Raw genomic sequence first — 16,171 nt, 5'->3', positions numbered from 1 at the left:
AGGGGCCAAGCCTGGGAATGTATGCCCCTTCCCTCTAGGCAGATTTATTCCAGTAGCACCTGTCAAGTCTCTAGTGCTAGAGGCTGCAACCAGAGACCAGAAAATGGCCTTTTACCTTGATGGTGAGGGAAGGAGAGAGGATAAGAATCAAGGCAGAATTTCCCCATTTATCCATGGCAGAAGAGCCCCTGATGCAAGCCTTCTGGGTGGTGGCAGATGGCTCAGGCTGAAGACAGGTCATCCTGACCTCTAGTAGAATGTGTTCTCCTGCTCAGACTCTTTATCTCCCTGTCAGCTCCATCAGAGCTGAGCTTTCTAGACCTTCTGTCTGGGTGGTCCTTCCCCACACCCCTCTCCCCCTTCCTCAGACACATTTAACTATTTAAAAAGCAGCATACCAAGACCTGGCTTATGTACCTTCTTAGGGGTAGGGATGCCTGTGGATTAAAAAAAGTCTGCTCTTTGCAATTCTCTGGAAATAGGAACAGCTTCTAAACTAGGCTGTGCAGACCCCTAGATCACTCTTGGGATCCAGCTAGAGTTTTCCCTGACGCTTTCCACTGCAGATGGGAGTGGGCTAGCAAAAGTAACGTGGTGAAGAACTGGGAAGTTCAGCCTCTCGCCTTGGAAGTAGCTTGGAGGGCAGTCTTGGCGGTCAATCCCCTTACAGGCTCAGGGAGCTCTTGCTGGCAGGTAGGGGAGATGGGTTACCGGGGGAGGGGTTCTTGCACCAGTAGCCATCAAACTGTGTCTGACCTGGCAAGCTCCCAAAACCCCAAACCCTCAACACCTCCCCAGAGTCCTCCTTGATTTGGCATTAAAGGCCCCCTTCCCCCTCTCCTCCACTTCCCTCATGCAGCATCACTGGGAGAGAGAGGCAGGGCAGATTCTATCAATTCTTTTGCCTGCCTGGCTCTTCTGGCTTCTGTCCCATGGAGAGGTAGCTGGCCAGGGGACATGCAGTTGCTCACTACATTTCAAACCTCTGTAGATGCTGCCAAAAGGAAACAAAAGCTGTCCCTGCCTTCTGGCAGACAGAGCAAAGAGAAGAGAAATCAAAGCACCTTGGGCACTCAGCCCGTTCTGGAATTGTTGGAGACAGTAACAGCAGTGTCCTGAGCTGGGGGCTGCTCCCAGCTGGGACTCAAACTCAGCAAGGTCTTCCCCTGGGGGACTTTTACCTTGTCTTCTTTTTCTTTCTTTCTTTTGTAAACTCTTATTTATTTATTTATTTTTGGCTGCATTGGGTCTTCGTTGCTGCGCGCCGGCTTTCTCTAGTTGCAGCGAGTGGGGGCCACTCTTCATTGTGGTGCACGGGCTTCTCACTGTGGTGGCTTCTCTTTGTTGTGGAGCATGGGCGCTAGGCGCGTGGGTTTCAGCAATTGTGGCACGTGGGCTCAGTAGTTGTGGCTCGTGGGCTTAGTTGCTCCACGGCATGTGGGATCTTCCCAGACCAGGGCACGAACCCGTGTCCCCTGCACTGGCAGGCGGACTCTTAACCACTGCACCACCAGGGAAGCCCACCCTGTGTTTTCTCCAGCTCCCTCCTTTCCTTGGAGCAGGAGCTGCTCGTGGGCTTGTGCAAGGGAAGGTAGAGGAGAGGCTTTTCCTCTACTTTACTGTCAGGGGTTCCACGAGCTCAGTGGGGAAGATCAGAAAGGGGTATGGGAAGGCTCTGGGACAGTTTAATCAATCCCTTCTCTTCCCCTACTCCACCCTACCTCCAAATCCACCCACCTCTATCCCCTTTCTGCGGTCAAGGAGCAGTCTTCTGCCCTCTTGGGCCACCTGGACCCCAAGGGTCAGAAAGCTCTGAGAGGGGACAAAACCTGAGAAAGTCACTTAAAAGTCACCCAGTCCAACTTTTCCATTTTGCAGATGTAGAAACTTAGGGACAGAGAGAGACAGTGATTTGGCCAAAGCCAAACAACATTCCACAGGGCAGGTCTTCTTCCATCGAGGCCAGAACTGTCTCTAGCATCATCGGAGCCTCACAAATTGAATATCACCTCCAAAGGGGATCATCTTGGGCACTACCACAGCTCTTTATTCCCACCTCCCCTGCAGTCCTATCAGTTTCAACCACTCTGCTGGGCCATTTCAACTCCTGTCTGATTAGGACAAACTTTCAGGAACCTTGTCCTGACCAGTGGGAGGAATGTGGAGCTCTAGAGCAACCAAGAAGGCTGGTGGAGGTGGAGATCCCCCAGGGTAGGAATGCTCATCCAGTCTCTGACAAGTTCAATAAAAGCAACTAAGATTCAGGCAAGATCACTCAAACGAACTTGAGAGACTTCAGATTTTTGAAGCAATGTAGAAACCAGTATTTCAAATCATTCTTTATAATTACAGCCACCCACAGTGAGCACATCAAGAGAAACGTTTCCTTTGATAATTCTAGGAGGTGAAATCTCACCCCAGGAACCACTTTCATCTTCCACCAAACACCTGCAGGCTGTAAAGCAATGTAGGGAGAGGCAAGAGCAGAGTGTGTGTGTTTGGGAGCGGGGGTGGTGAAGGCAAGGTGCACAGGGATCCAGAAGAGCTGTGAGTACTGAAATGTCACTTCTCAATGATCTGAAGCAGGAGAGTCTGTGTAACTAGGGTATAAAGGAGTGCAGTTGGAGAAGACTCAGAAAGAATTTCCAACGATGATATAGGTTGCTGGCTCTTCCTTACCACGTTGGGCAGACCTCACTAAGAGGAGGTGAGAAGGGGTCTGGCTTCTCTCAAACCATGGCTTTCTTTTATTGCTCTTTCTTCCACTAAAACCTGTGGGGATAGGCTTGTTGGTTAGGCAGGGGCTGCCTCCTGATTGCTCTAGGGTCTCCAGGGTGTAATAGTTGAGCTGGAGAAACTGACCCGAGGCTGGAAGGATAGGAAGTAAATGGCAGGGGTTAGAAGGTGAGGCTTGCGGTGGCGTGGTGTCAGGGGCCAGCAATCTGTGTGGTAGGTATGGGAGCACAGCAGTAAGTCCTGGACTGAGGTTCAGGGGCCAGGCTGCCCAAATTGACAGCTGTAGAGGGAACATCATATGCAGAGGTCGCAATGACAGCAGCTAGGCCTATGGGCCTAGAAAGCCTGATTAGGGTCAGGGACTGAAGTACCCTCAGGTCCTTTCAGGTGGGAGATGCTTTTAAGGACGACGCTGGGCCAGCCAGTCAGAAAGTAGCCCTCCTAGGAACTTCACCACTGGACAGCTGCTGCCCCTGCCTGATACCCTCGGTGTACGAGAGCTAGGCCACTGTTCCACACGCCAGCTCCAGATGGTTTCTACAACATGAACACACACTGTGTATCTCTGGAGCCCATTTGATGTGGAGCTTGGGACTACTCCCTAAGTCTCCAGCAAGGCTTTGGGAGCCCTTCTTTTATTGGGAAATAAATACAGAGTCAAACAGGTGGGCCAGCCAACATCTGTAGTTCTGGGGGCCAAGAGGAAGGAGTCTGACTTGCTCAGAACTCAGATCTCCATGAGCTGGTCATTCCCCACGATCACCTCATTCACTCGTTTGGCTATAAAAGAAAAAGAAAAGATTGTTTAAGAAATGGCAGCAAAATATGTCATTTCAAACCCGATTACTTCTAATTCTGTGTTCATAAACATTCATGCCTCTCCTACGTGGCTTTGCTCTTTAGAAGCTCTTGGGAATACAACTTGTCGAAAGGATTTTGGAAGAGACAGCATCTTCCCACACGGGAGGAGGGGACTGACTCTCTATACACCTGGCTTTCAGGAGACTTCACATAGGAGGGGGACTGGAACTGAGTCATAAAGAATGATAGAGTTTTTTTAGGCAGTATATCAAGGGGAAGGCATTCCAGGCTGTTAGAACAACGTGAGCAAAGACATAAAGATGTAAGAAAGAGGCCTGTGAAAATCTGTGGTGTGGCCAGAGGATAGGGAATGGGGGAAAATAGTGAGAAGAAAAGAGACTAAATAGTTAAATGATGGAGATATTCAAAGGAGAAAGGGAGATGCCTCATATGTCACATGTAAATAATACTCCATACTCGACAGGGTTATTGTGAGGATTCAATGAGTTAAAGAATCATTGAGTGTTTGACAAATAGTGGTCAGTATTATTTTTATAAAGTCCAAACTCGTAAGGCCCTCTGTGACCTGACCTTTGCCTACCTCTCAGCTTTATCTTCCATCACTCTCCATTTGTACCTAGAAGCCATGTTATTTTACAGCTCTAGACCTTAGTACATGCTGTTCCCTCTGCCTAGAATGCCTTTCTTTCCCTCCCTACTCACCCTAAATGCCCTAATCAAGCACCTCCACTATGTGATGCCTTCCCTTCCGAACCGTCCATTTCCTGCTCTCTGAAAACACTCTACCTGATGTGTATCTCTATCTCTACTTCACTGTAAGAATCTTGAGGGCAGGGGCAGTGGATTTATGATCACGCCCCAGTGTCTAGCACAGCTACTGGCACATGAAAGATTTCAGAAGTTTGGGGTAATGACAGGGATAGGGTATGGTTATGTAAGTGGAGAGCTAAAGTTGCAGGGGAGTGAAGGTTGGTGGAGAAGGTCAGGGAATGGTGAAGCTGAGGGGCTGGATGGTTCAGCGATGAATATGTTTAAGTTGTCCAAGACGTTTGGAAAAAGAGAGGGAGGAAAGGGGAAGACTGTGAACCCTCAATATATTTAGGGGAGTGCCCTGGGAGCTTACCAACGATGGGGTGAAAGCTAAGAAGAGGGTTAGCTTTCAAGGAGTAAGAGCTATAGAAAGGAGGCAGTGAACCAATGGTCTGGAAGGGGTAGGGGAAACCAGGAGCATGCTGTCTGCTTGTTCCCTGGAGGTATGGAGCAGACGTAGGAGGAAGGAGAGCTTTCAGTGTTCTATTGGCTCAGACAGAAAAGGCTGACCACCTGGCTGAAAATGGATTCCTTCTGGGTTAGCTTGGCTTCTAAAGGTCCAACACCTTTCTTGCCACACATGGGGGCTTGAGAGTGACCTTGATAGGTGAGGCAGAAACACTGACTTTCCTGAGGCTCTACTTCAGCCTCAGAAGGGTTTGGTGCAGCAAAATGACGATCGTTAATGATAGGACCAAGTTTGATAGTAAAGAGATGTTTTGTTCTGCTCATACTGCCCACAGCCTGGAGCCTACTTCCGCTCTGTCAGTAGAAAGGGGGTTTCTGACTGAAGCTGTGGAGACTTTGAGATTTCAGACATGTCCTCTGTTCTATCCACCTTTCCAGTTTTGTTTCTTGCTATAACTCCCTTATACACTATATTCTAGATTTTCCAAATGATTTTCAATTCCCAACATATCAGATTGTTTTTTGCCGTCAGGTGCCTGTTTACATGGTTCTCCTTTGCTCGAGAGGTTCTTCCCTTTTGTATATTTGGTAAATAGCCAACAATTTTAAGATTTAGCCTAAATTCTCTCCTTTGAGATGGTGTTCCTGATCCTTGTGCCAGGAACTGACCAATTTCTCTCTTCTGTCCATAGTTAACTCTGACAGTCTTCTACCATCATACCTGTGAAATTTTACTGCACTTATTTCTTTTTCTTTTTTTTTTTTTGCAGTACGTGGGCCTCTCACTGTTGTGGTCTCTCCTGTTGCGAAGCACAGGCTCCGGACACTCAGGCCCAGCGGCCATGGCTCACAGGCCCAGCCGCTCCGTGGCATGTGGGATCCTCCCGGACCGGGGCACGAACCCACATCCCCTGCATTGGCAGGCGGACTCTCAACCACTGCGCCACCAGGGAAGCCCCTGCACTTATTTCTTTACTCATCTGAGTCTCTATAATAGACTGTGAGCAGCTGGACAGCAAGAGGCAAAACTTACTCATCTTTACACTCCTAGCCTCCCAGAGCCTGGAAGATAGGCAGTAATTGTTTGTTGAAGGTGTGTGTGTTCTGGGGGTTATGTGAGGGTAGAGAAGTGGGAAAAGGAGCATGTATGGAGGAGAAGGCCTCCAATCCCCTTGTCAAAGAGAATATAACTGACACATCCGGTGCGTTACAGGAAAGGTCCTAGTGGGTCTACAGCATCTTCGGGCCTATTTCTCTAATGTTCTCCAGTAGGAAGAGAAACCAAGGTCTAGGCCTTTCACAGAGTTTCTTGTTTCAGCATTGTATTTGACAGAGGCAATCTCATGTGAGAAGAAAAGGTGACTGCAGAATAGGAGAGCTCTAAGCCACAGAGATTTGAATTCTATTGGTAATTTGACTTTGAGCAAATTATTTCATGTCTTTGGGCTTTAGTTTCCTCACGAAGTTGTGGGGATTCAATAAGATAATTGATGTAAAGAGGCTTGATAAGTATTAAACGGAAGTTACAGGACGTGGCTGGGTCTGGCCTGTGTACTCCTGCCCTAGGAGGTGTTCTTTTTATACTTTATAGCAATCTGCTTCCTTCAGTGAGAGGAATGGGAGGGAGGCCCAGACACTGCTGAGGCTGCTAAATTCCCTAGGGCTGGGGCTGGTCCTGGAGTGTGACTGTCAATCAGGCTCTACCTTGAGGTAAGACTGACCAGAAAAGAACAAAGGAAACGCTTCTCTGGCTAGCTTCCCAGGGCACCTCCAAAAGCTCCTCTTTGCCCTTTATCCCTCTGTAGCCATCAGTTAGCCACATCATCTCATAACCAGACTCTGACACCTGCTCTTCCTTCACCCAGTCTCTTCCTAGTTTCCAGGGACACTGGAATGTTCTGAAGACAGTGCCAGTTTCATTAACACTTCTTGGTCCTCAGTGCTCCAGACCAGAGGGGTTAATGAGGGGTTAGGCTGAGGCAAACAACACCTTTTTCTGCTCTGCTAGGCTCCAAATAAATACCTGCACCATCACTGGGACTCAGGGGAGGAAGACTGTATCTGGCATTTTGGGGGAAGATGTATTTTTATGGAGATTCAGTAAGGTGGAGGAAACCTGAAGGGGAAAAACAAGCAGTACTAGTTCCGCTTGGCCAGGGCTGGAAGGAGGCTCCAATAAACACACTGGAAAAGTTCTGGGCTGGAATCAGGTCGGGAAAGATCCTAAAGGGAAGAGTACAAGGGAGGAAAGTAAGTTGGGAAAAAAACCAGTGAGGTAGAAGGGAATGACAAGTCACATATAAAAAGCTGCACTGTTGGGAAGCTGGGGAGGACTCCTGCTAGCCAGGACTTGATCTATGTACCCATCAGGTCTACTTTCACAGCCAAAGGACTGATCACTGCGGGACCAGGGAAGAGATCCAAGTTCTCTCACTGACAGTAATAAAAGACTCAGATGAAATGTCCAATTAGTTTCCCAGGTTTTGACTTTGTTGGCTGTGGTTTTTCAGTTGGCTTGAGCAGGAGGTCAAACTTGGTTGCCAGGATTTTTGCCAGAGATAATCTCATTAACTGAGCATGCTGGGTGGGGTGAGTAAAGGCAGAATTGTTAGAAAATGCCTTGTTCTCCTGGTAGTGCTAAAAACGGGCAGAGGGGCCTATGCTGGGTTACGATAGTCCCATTTTTGGTGTAGAAGACTGCTATGGATGTGGTGACTCTGTGGCATGCAAATGACTGGGATTTGGAGAGGGGACGGCATTGCTTCTGAGGATGAATGTTTTTTCCTGAAATCCCTCCATGGGAGGAAGACTGACTGGGGACTTTGCCATCTCCTGACTCTTTGCTAGTGAGGACCTGAGCTGATGTTTGTCTGGGTCATCCATAGTGAACAGGTCTTGATTGCTGCACTGATGGTTTGGAATTTGCATTCTCAATGTGGCTCAGCCTCAAAGAAAAGTGATAGTGGGGACTTCCCTGGTGGTCCACTGGGTAAGACTCCACGCTCCCAATGCGGGGGGCCTGGGTTTGATCCCTGGTCACGGAACTAGATCCCGCATGCATGCCACAACTAAGAGTTTGCATGCCGCAACTAAGAAGTCCGCATGCTGCAACTAAGAAGCTCACATGTGGCAACTATGAGCCTGCATGCTGCAACTAAAGATCCCGCATGCCGCAGCGAAGATCCCGTGTGCAGCAACTAAGACCCAGCACAGTCAAAATAAATAAGTAAATAAATATTAAAAAAAAAAAAAAGATAAGTGATAGTGGGAACAGGTGACTGGCCAGGAGAACCTGTGGCAGGAAGGCACTGACTACTGTGCTGGACGCATTGGTCTCTCTAGCATAGAGGACAGAGCAAGAAATGTTGGGGTTCTCCAGTTTAAAGTCCAGATGACTTCCCTGGCCATCTCTCCTTCAGGACCGTTAAGGAGAGGGCATGTAGTTAGAGCTAGAAAGCCCAGGAGATGCCGCAGCCCGTGACATCCTAGGGGTTTGGCTGGCACATCCCTATGCTCCCTGATGGGAGATGTGCCTCAATACTGGCATTCCATTGACATTCATGCATTCTGCACACAGAATGAAGAGGGGTCCTTGCAAAGTAAAAGAAAGGAGCACCAATACTTTGCTGGAAGTGGGGAGAAGAACAAGCAGAAACTGTGAGCTTCCAGGTTCCAGCAAATAAGAAAGGAGGGACACCCTAGGGCAGTGGCAAATGGAGTTCACTCATTCAAATATGCCAGTAAAAACAACAAAAGGAAGCAGCTCCTGGCTCCAGGAGGGACTGAAAGAAGAAAAGCACTAGGGGATGTTTCTACTTTTTGCTGAGCAGGAGATAATTTACAAAGACAAAGAAGCAAGAAGGAGGTGGAAGAAACATGGTGTGGGGCCATAAACCCAAATAGGAGAGAACAAAGCAGGGGAGAGAAATGCAATGAGGAGACAGGGGAGGGGATGGGATAAGAAAGCAGCCCCACAGACCAGCTGAGCGGCTGCTTTTGAAGCTCTGGGGATCCCTTCCAAGACCTTCCACGGAATCAGAGAAAAGGCTGGTGTTCTCAATCCTATTTTTAAGAAACAACCAACAGGGGCTTCCCTGGTGGCACAGTGGTTGCGAGTCCGCCTGCCGATGCAGGGGACATGGGTTCGTGCCCCGGTCCGGGAAGATCCCACAGGCCGCGGAGCGGCTGGGCCCGTGAGCCATGGCTGCTGGGCCTGCGTGTCTGGAGCCTGTGCTCCGCAACGGGAGAGGCCACAACAGTGAGAGGCCCGTGTACTGCAAAAAAAAAAAAGAAACAACCAACAGGCCTCAGATGCTCAAAAAACAAGTTTCTCTGCAAGCCAAGGGTAGGCTTGGGTGAAGTGGTATGCTGAGCAGGGGAAAGAACTAAGACCTGATGTTCCTGAGGAGAGTAAGAGCCATAATATGGAGGCCAAACATATTTTTCCTATTGGTCCGAGAAAGATGGACTAAAGGGAGAAAAAGGGTATCAACGACCAAATTCTGCTGGGCAAGCCAGGAATGGCTTCTTCTTCTGGTCTTTCTGGAGGCTGTCGATAGTTCAGGCTGAAGACCCAGTTTTGTCATGTACTAGCTATGACCTTGGGTAAATTTCAACTTTTCAAAGTCTCAGTTTCCACCTCAACAAATGGGTCAATAATGAATCCCTACCTTAGATGGCTTTTATGAGAATCCAATAAAGACAATGCACGTGAGAACATTTTAAAGCTATAAACAATAGCTGTAGGCCAGTGGCACTCTAGGAGGGCAGGGCCATCCATGCCTCCTGTGCTGGAGTTCAAGCTGGTGTCTCAGCCCTCTCACCTAAACTCATACTCTCAGCTGGCACGGGATCACAGCAGAAAGTACCAATAGCCGGGGCACCGCTGCTGACCAACACTCCTGTTCAAAGATTCTCTGGTGAGACACTGGGTGGAGTCTGTCTCCTACTAACTGAACTAAAAATGCCAGCCTTCCCTGCAGCTAGGGCAGGGGTATAGGATCTAGGCTTGACCTGTTAATGCAGCCACCACAAACCTTGGGCTGGGCCACCACACAAAAAAGTAGGAACCAGAGAGAATCTACCTGCTGGGCGGCTGGAGTAGCACTGCCAGCTGTGATAACCAGTGTTCAGCAAGGATGGCAGCAGTGTCCTCACCAGAATGATTTGGAGTGTAAATCTTGGCTGTAACCCATTTTCTAAGCTTGATTCTGCAACTATCTTAGAGCTGTGAGCTACCTACCTTTACAATGAATTCTTTATCAGCTTAAATCAGCCAGAGTTATTAGTTTATGATGCTTATAACAAAGAACCTTATTGGTAAACTAGTGACACCCAGGAAAGGCCTCTTAGAAATGACAATTCTCACACGTAGAAGAAGAAAGCACTTGAAATGTGAGAAGAAAGGCAATGAAGAGGAGAGTTGCATCTAGTCTCAAGTGAAGAAAAAGGTTGAAGTGGTTTCAGGCCACGGCCACATCTCCCCAGTTCAATTACCGGTGTTGCATGTGGTTCTTTCATCAGCATAAGGTTAGAAGAGAAGCCAGAAGAGATTTCATGATAACTGCAACTATCTCACAAATGCCTTTCTTGGAACCCGAACTCTCTGCCCTGAAATGCCCCCAAATTCCCTTTATGGATCCAAAATTCATTCACTCATCTCTCCCCTTCCCACTATCTACGATAAACCAGGACCTGTTCGGAGAGCTAGGGATACATTTTGAAATAAGTCAATCCTTGGCCTGAGGATCTCAGTCTAGTAGGGAAGGTAGATTCATAAATAATAGCCATAACTTGTGTATGTACTTTAATAAAGGTACTGACAAAGGAGCGGAGGAGGAAGGAATGCTCATTTTGACTGTGGGGAATCATGGGAAGAGTCAGGGAGAGAAAGCACTTGGGCAGAGTCATCAAGAATTCCAGAGAGAGAGGGGGCATGTGCAAAGGCATGGAGAGGCACAAGAGCATGGTGGGTATATGGAGCTCTAAGTCCCCTGGTATGCTCCAGAAGCTGTTTGTACTCCTCAAAACATTTAACTGTATTTAATTCTCACAACAATCTTCCAAGATAGGTTTTTTTTTTTTTTTTTTTTTTTTGCGGTACGCGGGCCTCTCACTGCTGCGGCCTCTCCTGCCGCGGAGCACAGGCTCCGATGTGCAGGCCCAGCGGCCATGGCCCACGGGCGCAGCCGCCTCGCGGCACGTGGGACCCTCCTGGACCGGGACATGAACCCGCGTCCCCCGCATCGGCAGGCGGACTCTCTCAACCACTGCGCCACCAAGGAAGCCCCAAGATAGGTATTATTGTCTCAATTTTTCTAGTTTCAAAAATCTGAGGCCAAGAAATTAAAAACTTAACCTGGTGCACATCCAGTGAGTTGCACAGCTGAGATCTGAACCCGGGTCTGTTTGAGTCTAAAGCTCACAAGGGAAGCACACATTTAAAAAGGGAAGGAGAAAAAACTGAAGAAGGCCTCTACTTACTGGGAGAAGGAAAATGATGTGGCTTACACCAATTCAGAATTGGTGGGTTTAGTTCCTTCAGCAACTCCCCTATCCCATCCTATTTTAGGTTTAGGAATAATCTGAAAAGGAGTGAGTCAACCTCACTGATCGTGAGCTTTGTCTACTTTTTGGTTAAAAATACCCAGCCAAATTATGGACCATTCAAATTTGACCAGCCCAGCAGGGAAATCCTGATGTCTGCATGTCTCTCTAGCACTATACAGTCTTTCTACAGCTACAGTGCAGAGCTCGCTAACAGTAAAGCTCACAGCATCATCGCTAAGCAGTTGAGGATGGCTCTGAGAAAATGGCTTCTGAAGAAGCTGCTAACCTTCTTCCAGGCCAAGAATCTATGGGACTCTCTCTCTTAACAGGTCAGATGAGGTACTCAAGGACTGCAGGAGGCCAGAGCTAGTTCCAGAGCCTTTGTTGGATCACTGGCCCTTCTCTCTTATGCCTAACAGCCACTGTAAAGTATTGGTGCCAATCTGGGTCATCAGATCTTTCTGTTATGTTTTCAATTTTTTGGTAGTAAGGCTGCATAAATATATATGAGCTTATCTAACAAGATAAATTCTTAAAAATGGAACTGTAAAGTCAAAGTTAAAAAATTTGACAGTGATGTCAATCCCCTCCTAAGATAGCTTTATCAATTTATGTTCTCACCTGAAGTGTATGCATATGCTTGTTCCCCAATTCTCACCAGCACTGAGCATTATCTGTGTTACTGTGATATGTAAAAAATGGCACCTGTGATTGTAATTTGGTTTCTGGTTTACCTTTGGCTTCAATCCTCTGGCTGCTTCCAATTAGGCAGTTCTTGATGTCTGCTCCCTTCTCGATTACAGCATTATTGCAGATGACGCTGCCCTGGATGTTGCTTCTGTAACACAGTAACCAAGTTAGGGAGTGTCCATGGCTCTCATCACTATCCTTGTCACTATGGGTTGGGGGTTCTGGCTCCTCCATATGCTAGGACTAGCTGGCCAGTCCAGTTAATGGCTACAAGCTTATCATTAGAAGACAGAATGGCACAGCTGGGCCAGGAGAGGACTGGGCTTTAGAGAAGACCAGAGTTTGTATATGCTCATAATGATATTCCCCCAAAGCCTGAAAAGAGCAACCAGTCTGCCTTCAGTTCTTTAGGCACCCCAGACTGGGAGGTCTAAATTCCATCCAATCTCTCTTCCTTTGGTCTGGGGGTGGAAGCTGGCCCTGGTCCCTGGGCTGATCCATTGCTCCTGTCTCTCATCTGGGAATATATACCAAATTTCATTGGAGGCTCAGATCCCATGAATCTTCCCAGGAGATCAGCTATGGAAACAGTGGGTGCCCCACAGCTCTCATCATAGACCCTGGTTAATCAAAACCATACTCGTTTAGAAAAAAAAGGATGCTTTTTAAACCAACTCCATGCTACATAAAAGATTACTCATAAAAGCAACACTCTCAAGAGGAGCTCCACTGGCTCTTAGCATTTGAATGTGTTTAAAAAGCATCTTCTTGGCTTCTGAGGACTGGTGGGTGGGGGAAAAGTCCTTTTGAAAATCTTCACTAGCATTTATTGCATATCTACCTCAGGCCAGGTACTGTGCTAAATATTCTATACACATTACAGGAGTGACCTACAAATCTAGCCATTTCATCAGTAAAATCATCTGGGACATTCCTAAATCATTCTGGAAGTACCATTTTTACCTCTGATGTAGTAAAAATAACAAAATTTTACAGATGAGGTAACAGATTAAGAGAAGTTAAACCATTTACCTAAAACCACGTAACTGCCAAGTAGCAGTTTCAAAACTAAGTCTGCCTGACTCCAGAATTCATACATTTAATCATAATGCCATACAAAGAAATTAAGGGGGGACTTCCTTGGTGGTCCAGTGGTTAAGACTCCACACTCCCAATGCAGGGGGCCTGGGTTCGATTCCTGGTCAGGGAACCAGATCCTACATCATGCCGCAACTAAGAGTTTGCATGCCACAACTAAGGAGCCAGCAAGCCGCTACTAAGGAGTCCTGGCACAACCAAATAAATAACTAAGGTTAAAAAAAAAAAAGAAAGAAATTAAGGGGAGAAAAGGCTAGAGGAAGCCTGGGACTGCCTAGTTTTTTTTTAAAATTTATTTTTGTCTGCGTTGGGTCTTCTTTGCGCACGCAGGCTTTCTCTAGTTGTGGCGAGCAGGGGCTACTCTTGGTTACGGGTGCACAGGCTTCTCATTGCGGTGGCTTCTCTCGTTGCGGAGCACGGGCTCTAGGCACGCGGGCTTCAGTAGTTGTGGTACGCGGGCTCAGTAGTTGTGGCTCGTGGGCTCTAGAGCACAGACTCAGTAGTTGTGGCGCACGGGCTTAGTTGCTCCGTGGCATGTGAGATCTTCCCAGGCCAGGGCTCGAACCCGTGTTCCCTGCTTTGGCGGGCGGATTATTAACCACTATGCCACCAGAGAAGCCCTGCTTAGTTGTTTTTTTGAGCCAAGATGGCTCTGTGGAAGGAGCTCTATCCTAACAAGGGAATATTTAATACCCTAAAGAGTCAGAAGTGGGCAGCTGGAGGGGAGAAAGAGGTGAGTAGGAAGGATGTGAGCATCCATTTAAACAAAACAAAATACCAACTAAAAAAAAAATCCTCAAGCAACCCAGGAGGCATGGGGGATGGAAAAGAGGCCATTCCAAGGACTAAAACTATCATGTACAGGCCATTAAAAAAACAGATTCTTCCTTGGGACTCCCCTGGTGGTCCAGTGGTAGAGAATCCACCTTCCAATGCAGGGGACGCGGGTTCAATCCCTGGTCAGGAAACTGAGATCCCACATGCTGTGGGGCAACTAAGCACGTGCACCACAACTACTGAGACTGCATGCCGCAACTAGAGAGCCATGTGCCGCAAACTACAGAGCCCATGCGCTCTGGAGCCCACGCACCACAACTAGAGAGAGAAAACCCGCATGCCACAACTAGAGAGAAGCCCACACGCCACAACAAAAGATCCCATGTACTGCAACTAAGACCTGACGCAGCCAAAAAATAAATAAAATAAAATAAATATCAAAAAGAAAAAGATTCTTCCCAAATGCCAAAACTTTAGTAAACTGCCAAAAAGGAATTTTAGCACTTTATGGCATTCCAAAGCCTTCTTTATCTCTATTCTTCTAGAAGGTTAAAGCTTGTCGGAAAGCAGCAAAAGGCCAAAGCCACAGCACCTCTGTGGTGTGGGCTAGAGATGGGTAGAAACAGTTTTAGGTTTTTTTTGGCTGCACCATGCGGCATGTGGGATCCCAGTTTCCCGACAAGGGATCGAACCCACGCCCCCTGCAGTGGAAGTGTGGAGTGAGTCTCAACCACTGGACCACCAGGGAAGTCCTAGTATTAGTTTGTTTTTTGGCTCAGACTCAGGATACACTCAGTGGGTGGGCATTAAGGGACCTTCCAGCACTTTACAATTTGCCCTCCGCCTGAGGAAAAGCAGTCCAGTCAGTGGTTAGGGTGACTCCTGCTCCTAGGGGAAAATTCACCCCAAGAGAAGAGTAAGGAAGTATAGAAAGCCTCAGACACAGAGGCTTCTGAGACATAGCAGGCTTACAACTGGCTACTAGTTTGTCACTGAAAAAGTCTTATTTCTTTTTTCAAAGTGGGAGAAAGGGGATGCTTCCTACTTAGTCGTTTAAGAGTAGTAGCATGCTCTGGAGTTAGGCTTGGGGTAAACGTAGTCAGCAAACAAGAAACCGCCAACAGGAACTCCAGCAGCCATAATTAGAGAGTACTAAATGGCTATTTTGGAATCTGGGACACAAGTGGGAACCATTTCTGGAAGGAAGAATCTGGAATGACTGAGGTCAGATTTCTATAGCAATGGATAGCCTGGGTTCTCCTTATGTTTAACAGGTCTGATTAAGGTCTCAGGAACCCCCCATATTGCTTTATTGCTTGTCTCATCCAGTTTGTGTGTTAACTCCCTCTGAGACAAATAAACCTCCACTAGAGAGTCTGCAGATGTGATAGGGAAAAAGTGGTTGATTGATGGGAAGCTGGGGGCTCTTCTGAAGCTCTTGTTCAGTGGATCTGTGAAAGGCTTTGAGACGACAAAATGCTTAGTGAGTGTGAAATCTTTTCTACCACTTGTTTCTTCAATTGTTTCCCATGATCATTGTTGCAGTCACGAGTCACCTAGCAAGGTTGAGGTACTTCGGAAAAATTTTAAGCCAATTTAGCTTTCCTCTTGTCCAGAAAGAACTCCAACGTTAAGGATTTTACAGGTAGTATGTGTGTTTGCTCAGGCTGGAGGGGAAGGACAGACACTACCATATCAAACAAGCCCCCCTCCAGGTCGCCAATCCACAGTAAAGACTTTGCCTTTTCTCCTCAGTGCTTAAAGCAGGAGGGGAGGTGACTTCCTATACAGCTCATGAAAAGACCTGGCCCCAGTGCCAGAACTAGAGTTTCTGAATCCTACTTTTAACTCTCAGCTTGGTACTAAGGACTCTGCTGTGCCGATGCCTGGCTGTGTTCTCTAACAAGCTGCTCAGAGATGGCTAAGATTAATGGGCTTTTGGTCCTCACTTCTTGGTGGTGTCAAATTTTAAGCAAAGCTGCAGGCCTTGAGAAACTACCCCAAGAACCCTAATGCTTCAGTGGAGGAGGCCATGAGAAAAACAGAGGCCTATTGTAAGATCATTGCCAAGATACCATAACATACGACAGGAGGAAGAAGCCCTCACCTGGGAAGCAGGAGTGCCTCCAGATTCTCATTCCTCCTCTGGCTTTAGTTAGGACTTTCTTCAGTTTATTCCAGGAGAGAAGGGAACTCACATAAATCTAATGTCTAATACAGCTCAGTCACTACACAAAGCACTTTATATTTATTATGTAACTTAATCCTTTTAGCAAACCTG

General features: G+C 47.4%; 1 protein-coding gene across 2 annotated transcripts in view; it reads right to left on the bottom strand.

Moving 5' to 3' along the window:
- Positions 1–3,106: 3,106 nt before the first annotated feature.
- The window catches only part of EIF2B3 (eukaryotic translation initiation factor 2B subunit gamma), a 164,110-nt gene continuing 151,045 nt past the window's right edge, over positions 3,107–16,171 (bottom strand). For both annotated transcript variants that reach the window (XM_082673726.1, XM_082673727.1), the window contains 2 exons: positions 12,060–12,163; positions 3,107–3,516 (listed from right to left, as the gene is read on the bottom strand). In XM_082673726.1, coding sequence (XP_082529852.1) covers positions 3,464–3,516; positions 12,060–12,163 — 157 coding nt within the window. In that variant the 3' untranslated portion in view covers positions 3,107–3,463. The remainder of the gene's footprint in view (positions 3,517–12,059; positions 12,164–16,171) is intronic.

This window comes from Grampus griseus, assembly GCF_964374135.1.
Source record: "Grampus griseus genome assembly, chromosome: 1".
NCBI lineage: Eukaryota > Metazoa > Chordata > Mammalia > Artiodactyla > Delphinidae > Grampus > Grampus griseus.
Note: the sequence above shows the minus strand (reverse complement) of the source record. Positions and strands in the feature narration are given on the sequence as shown.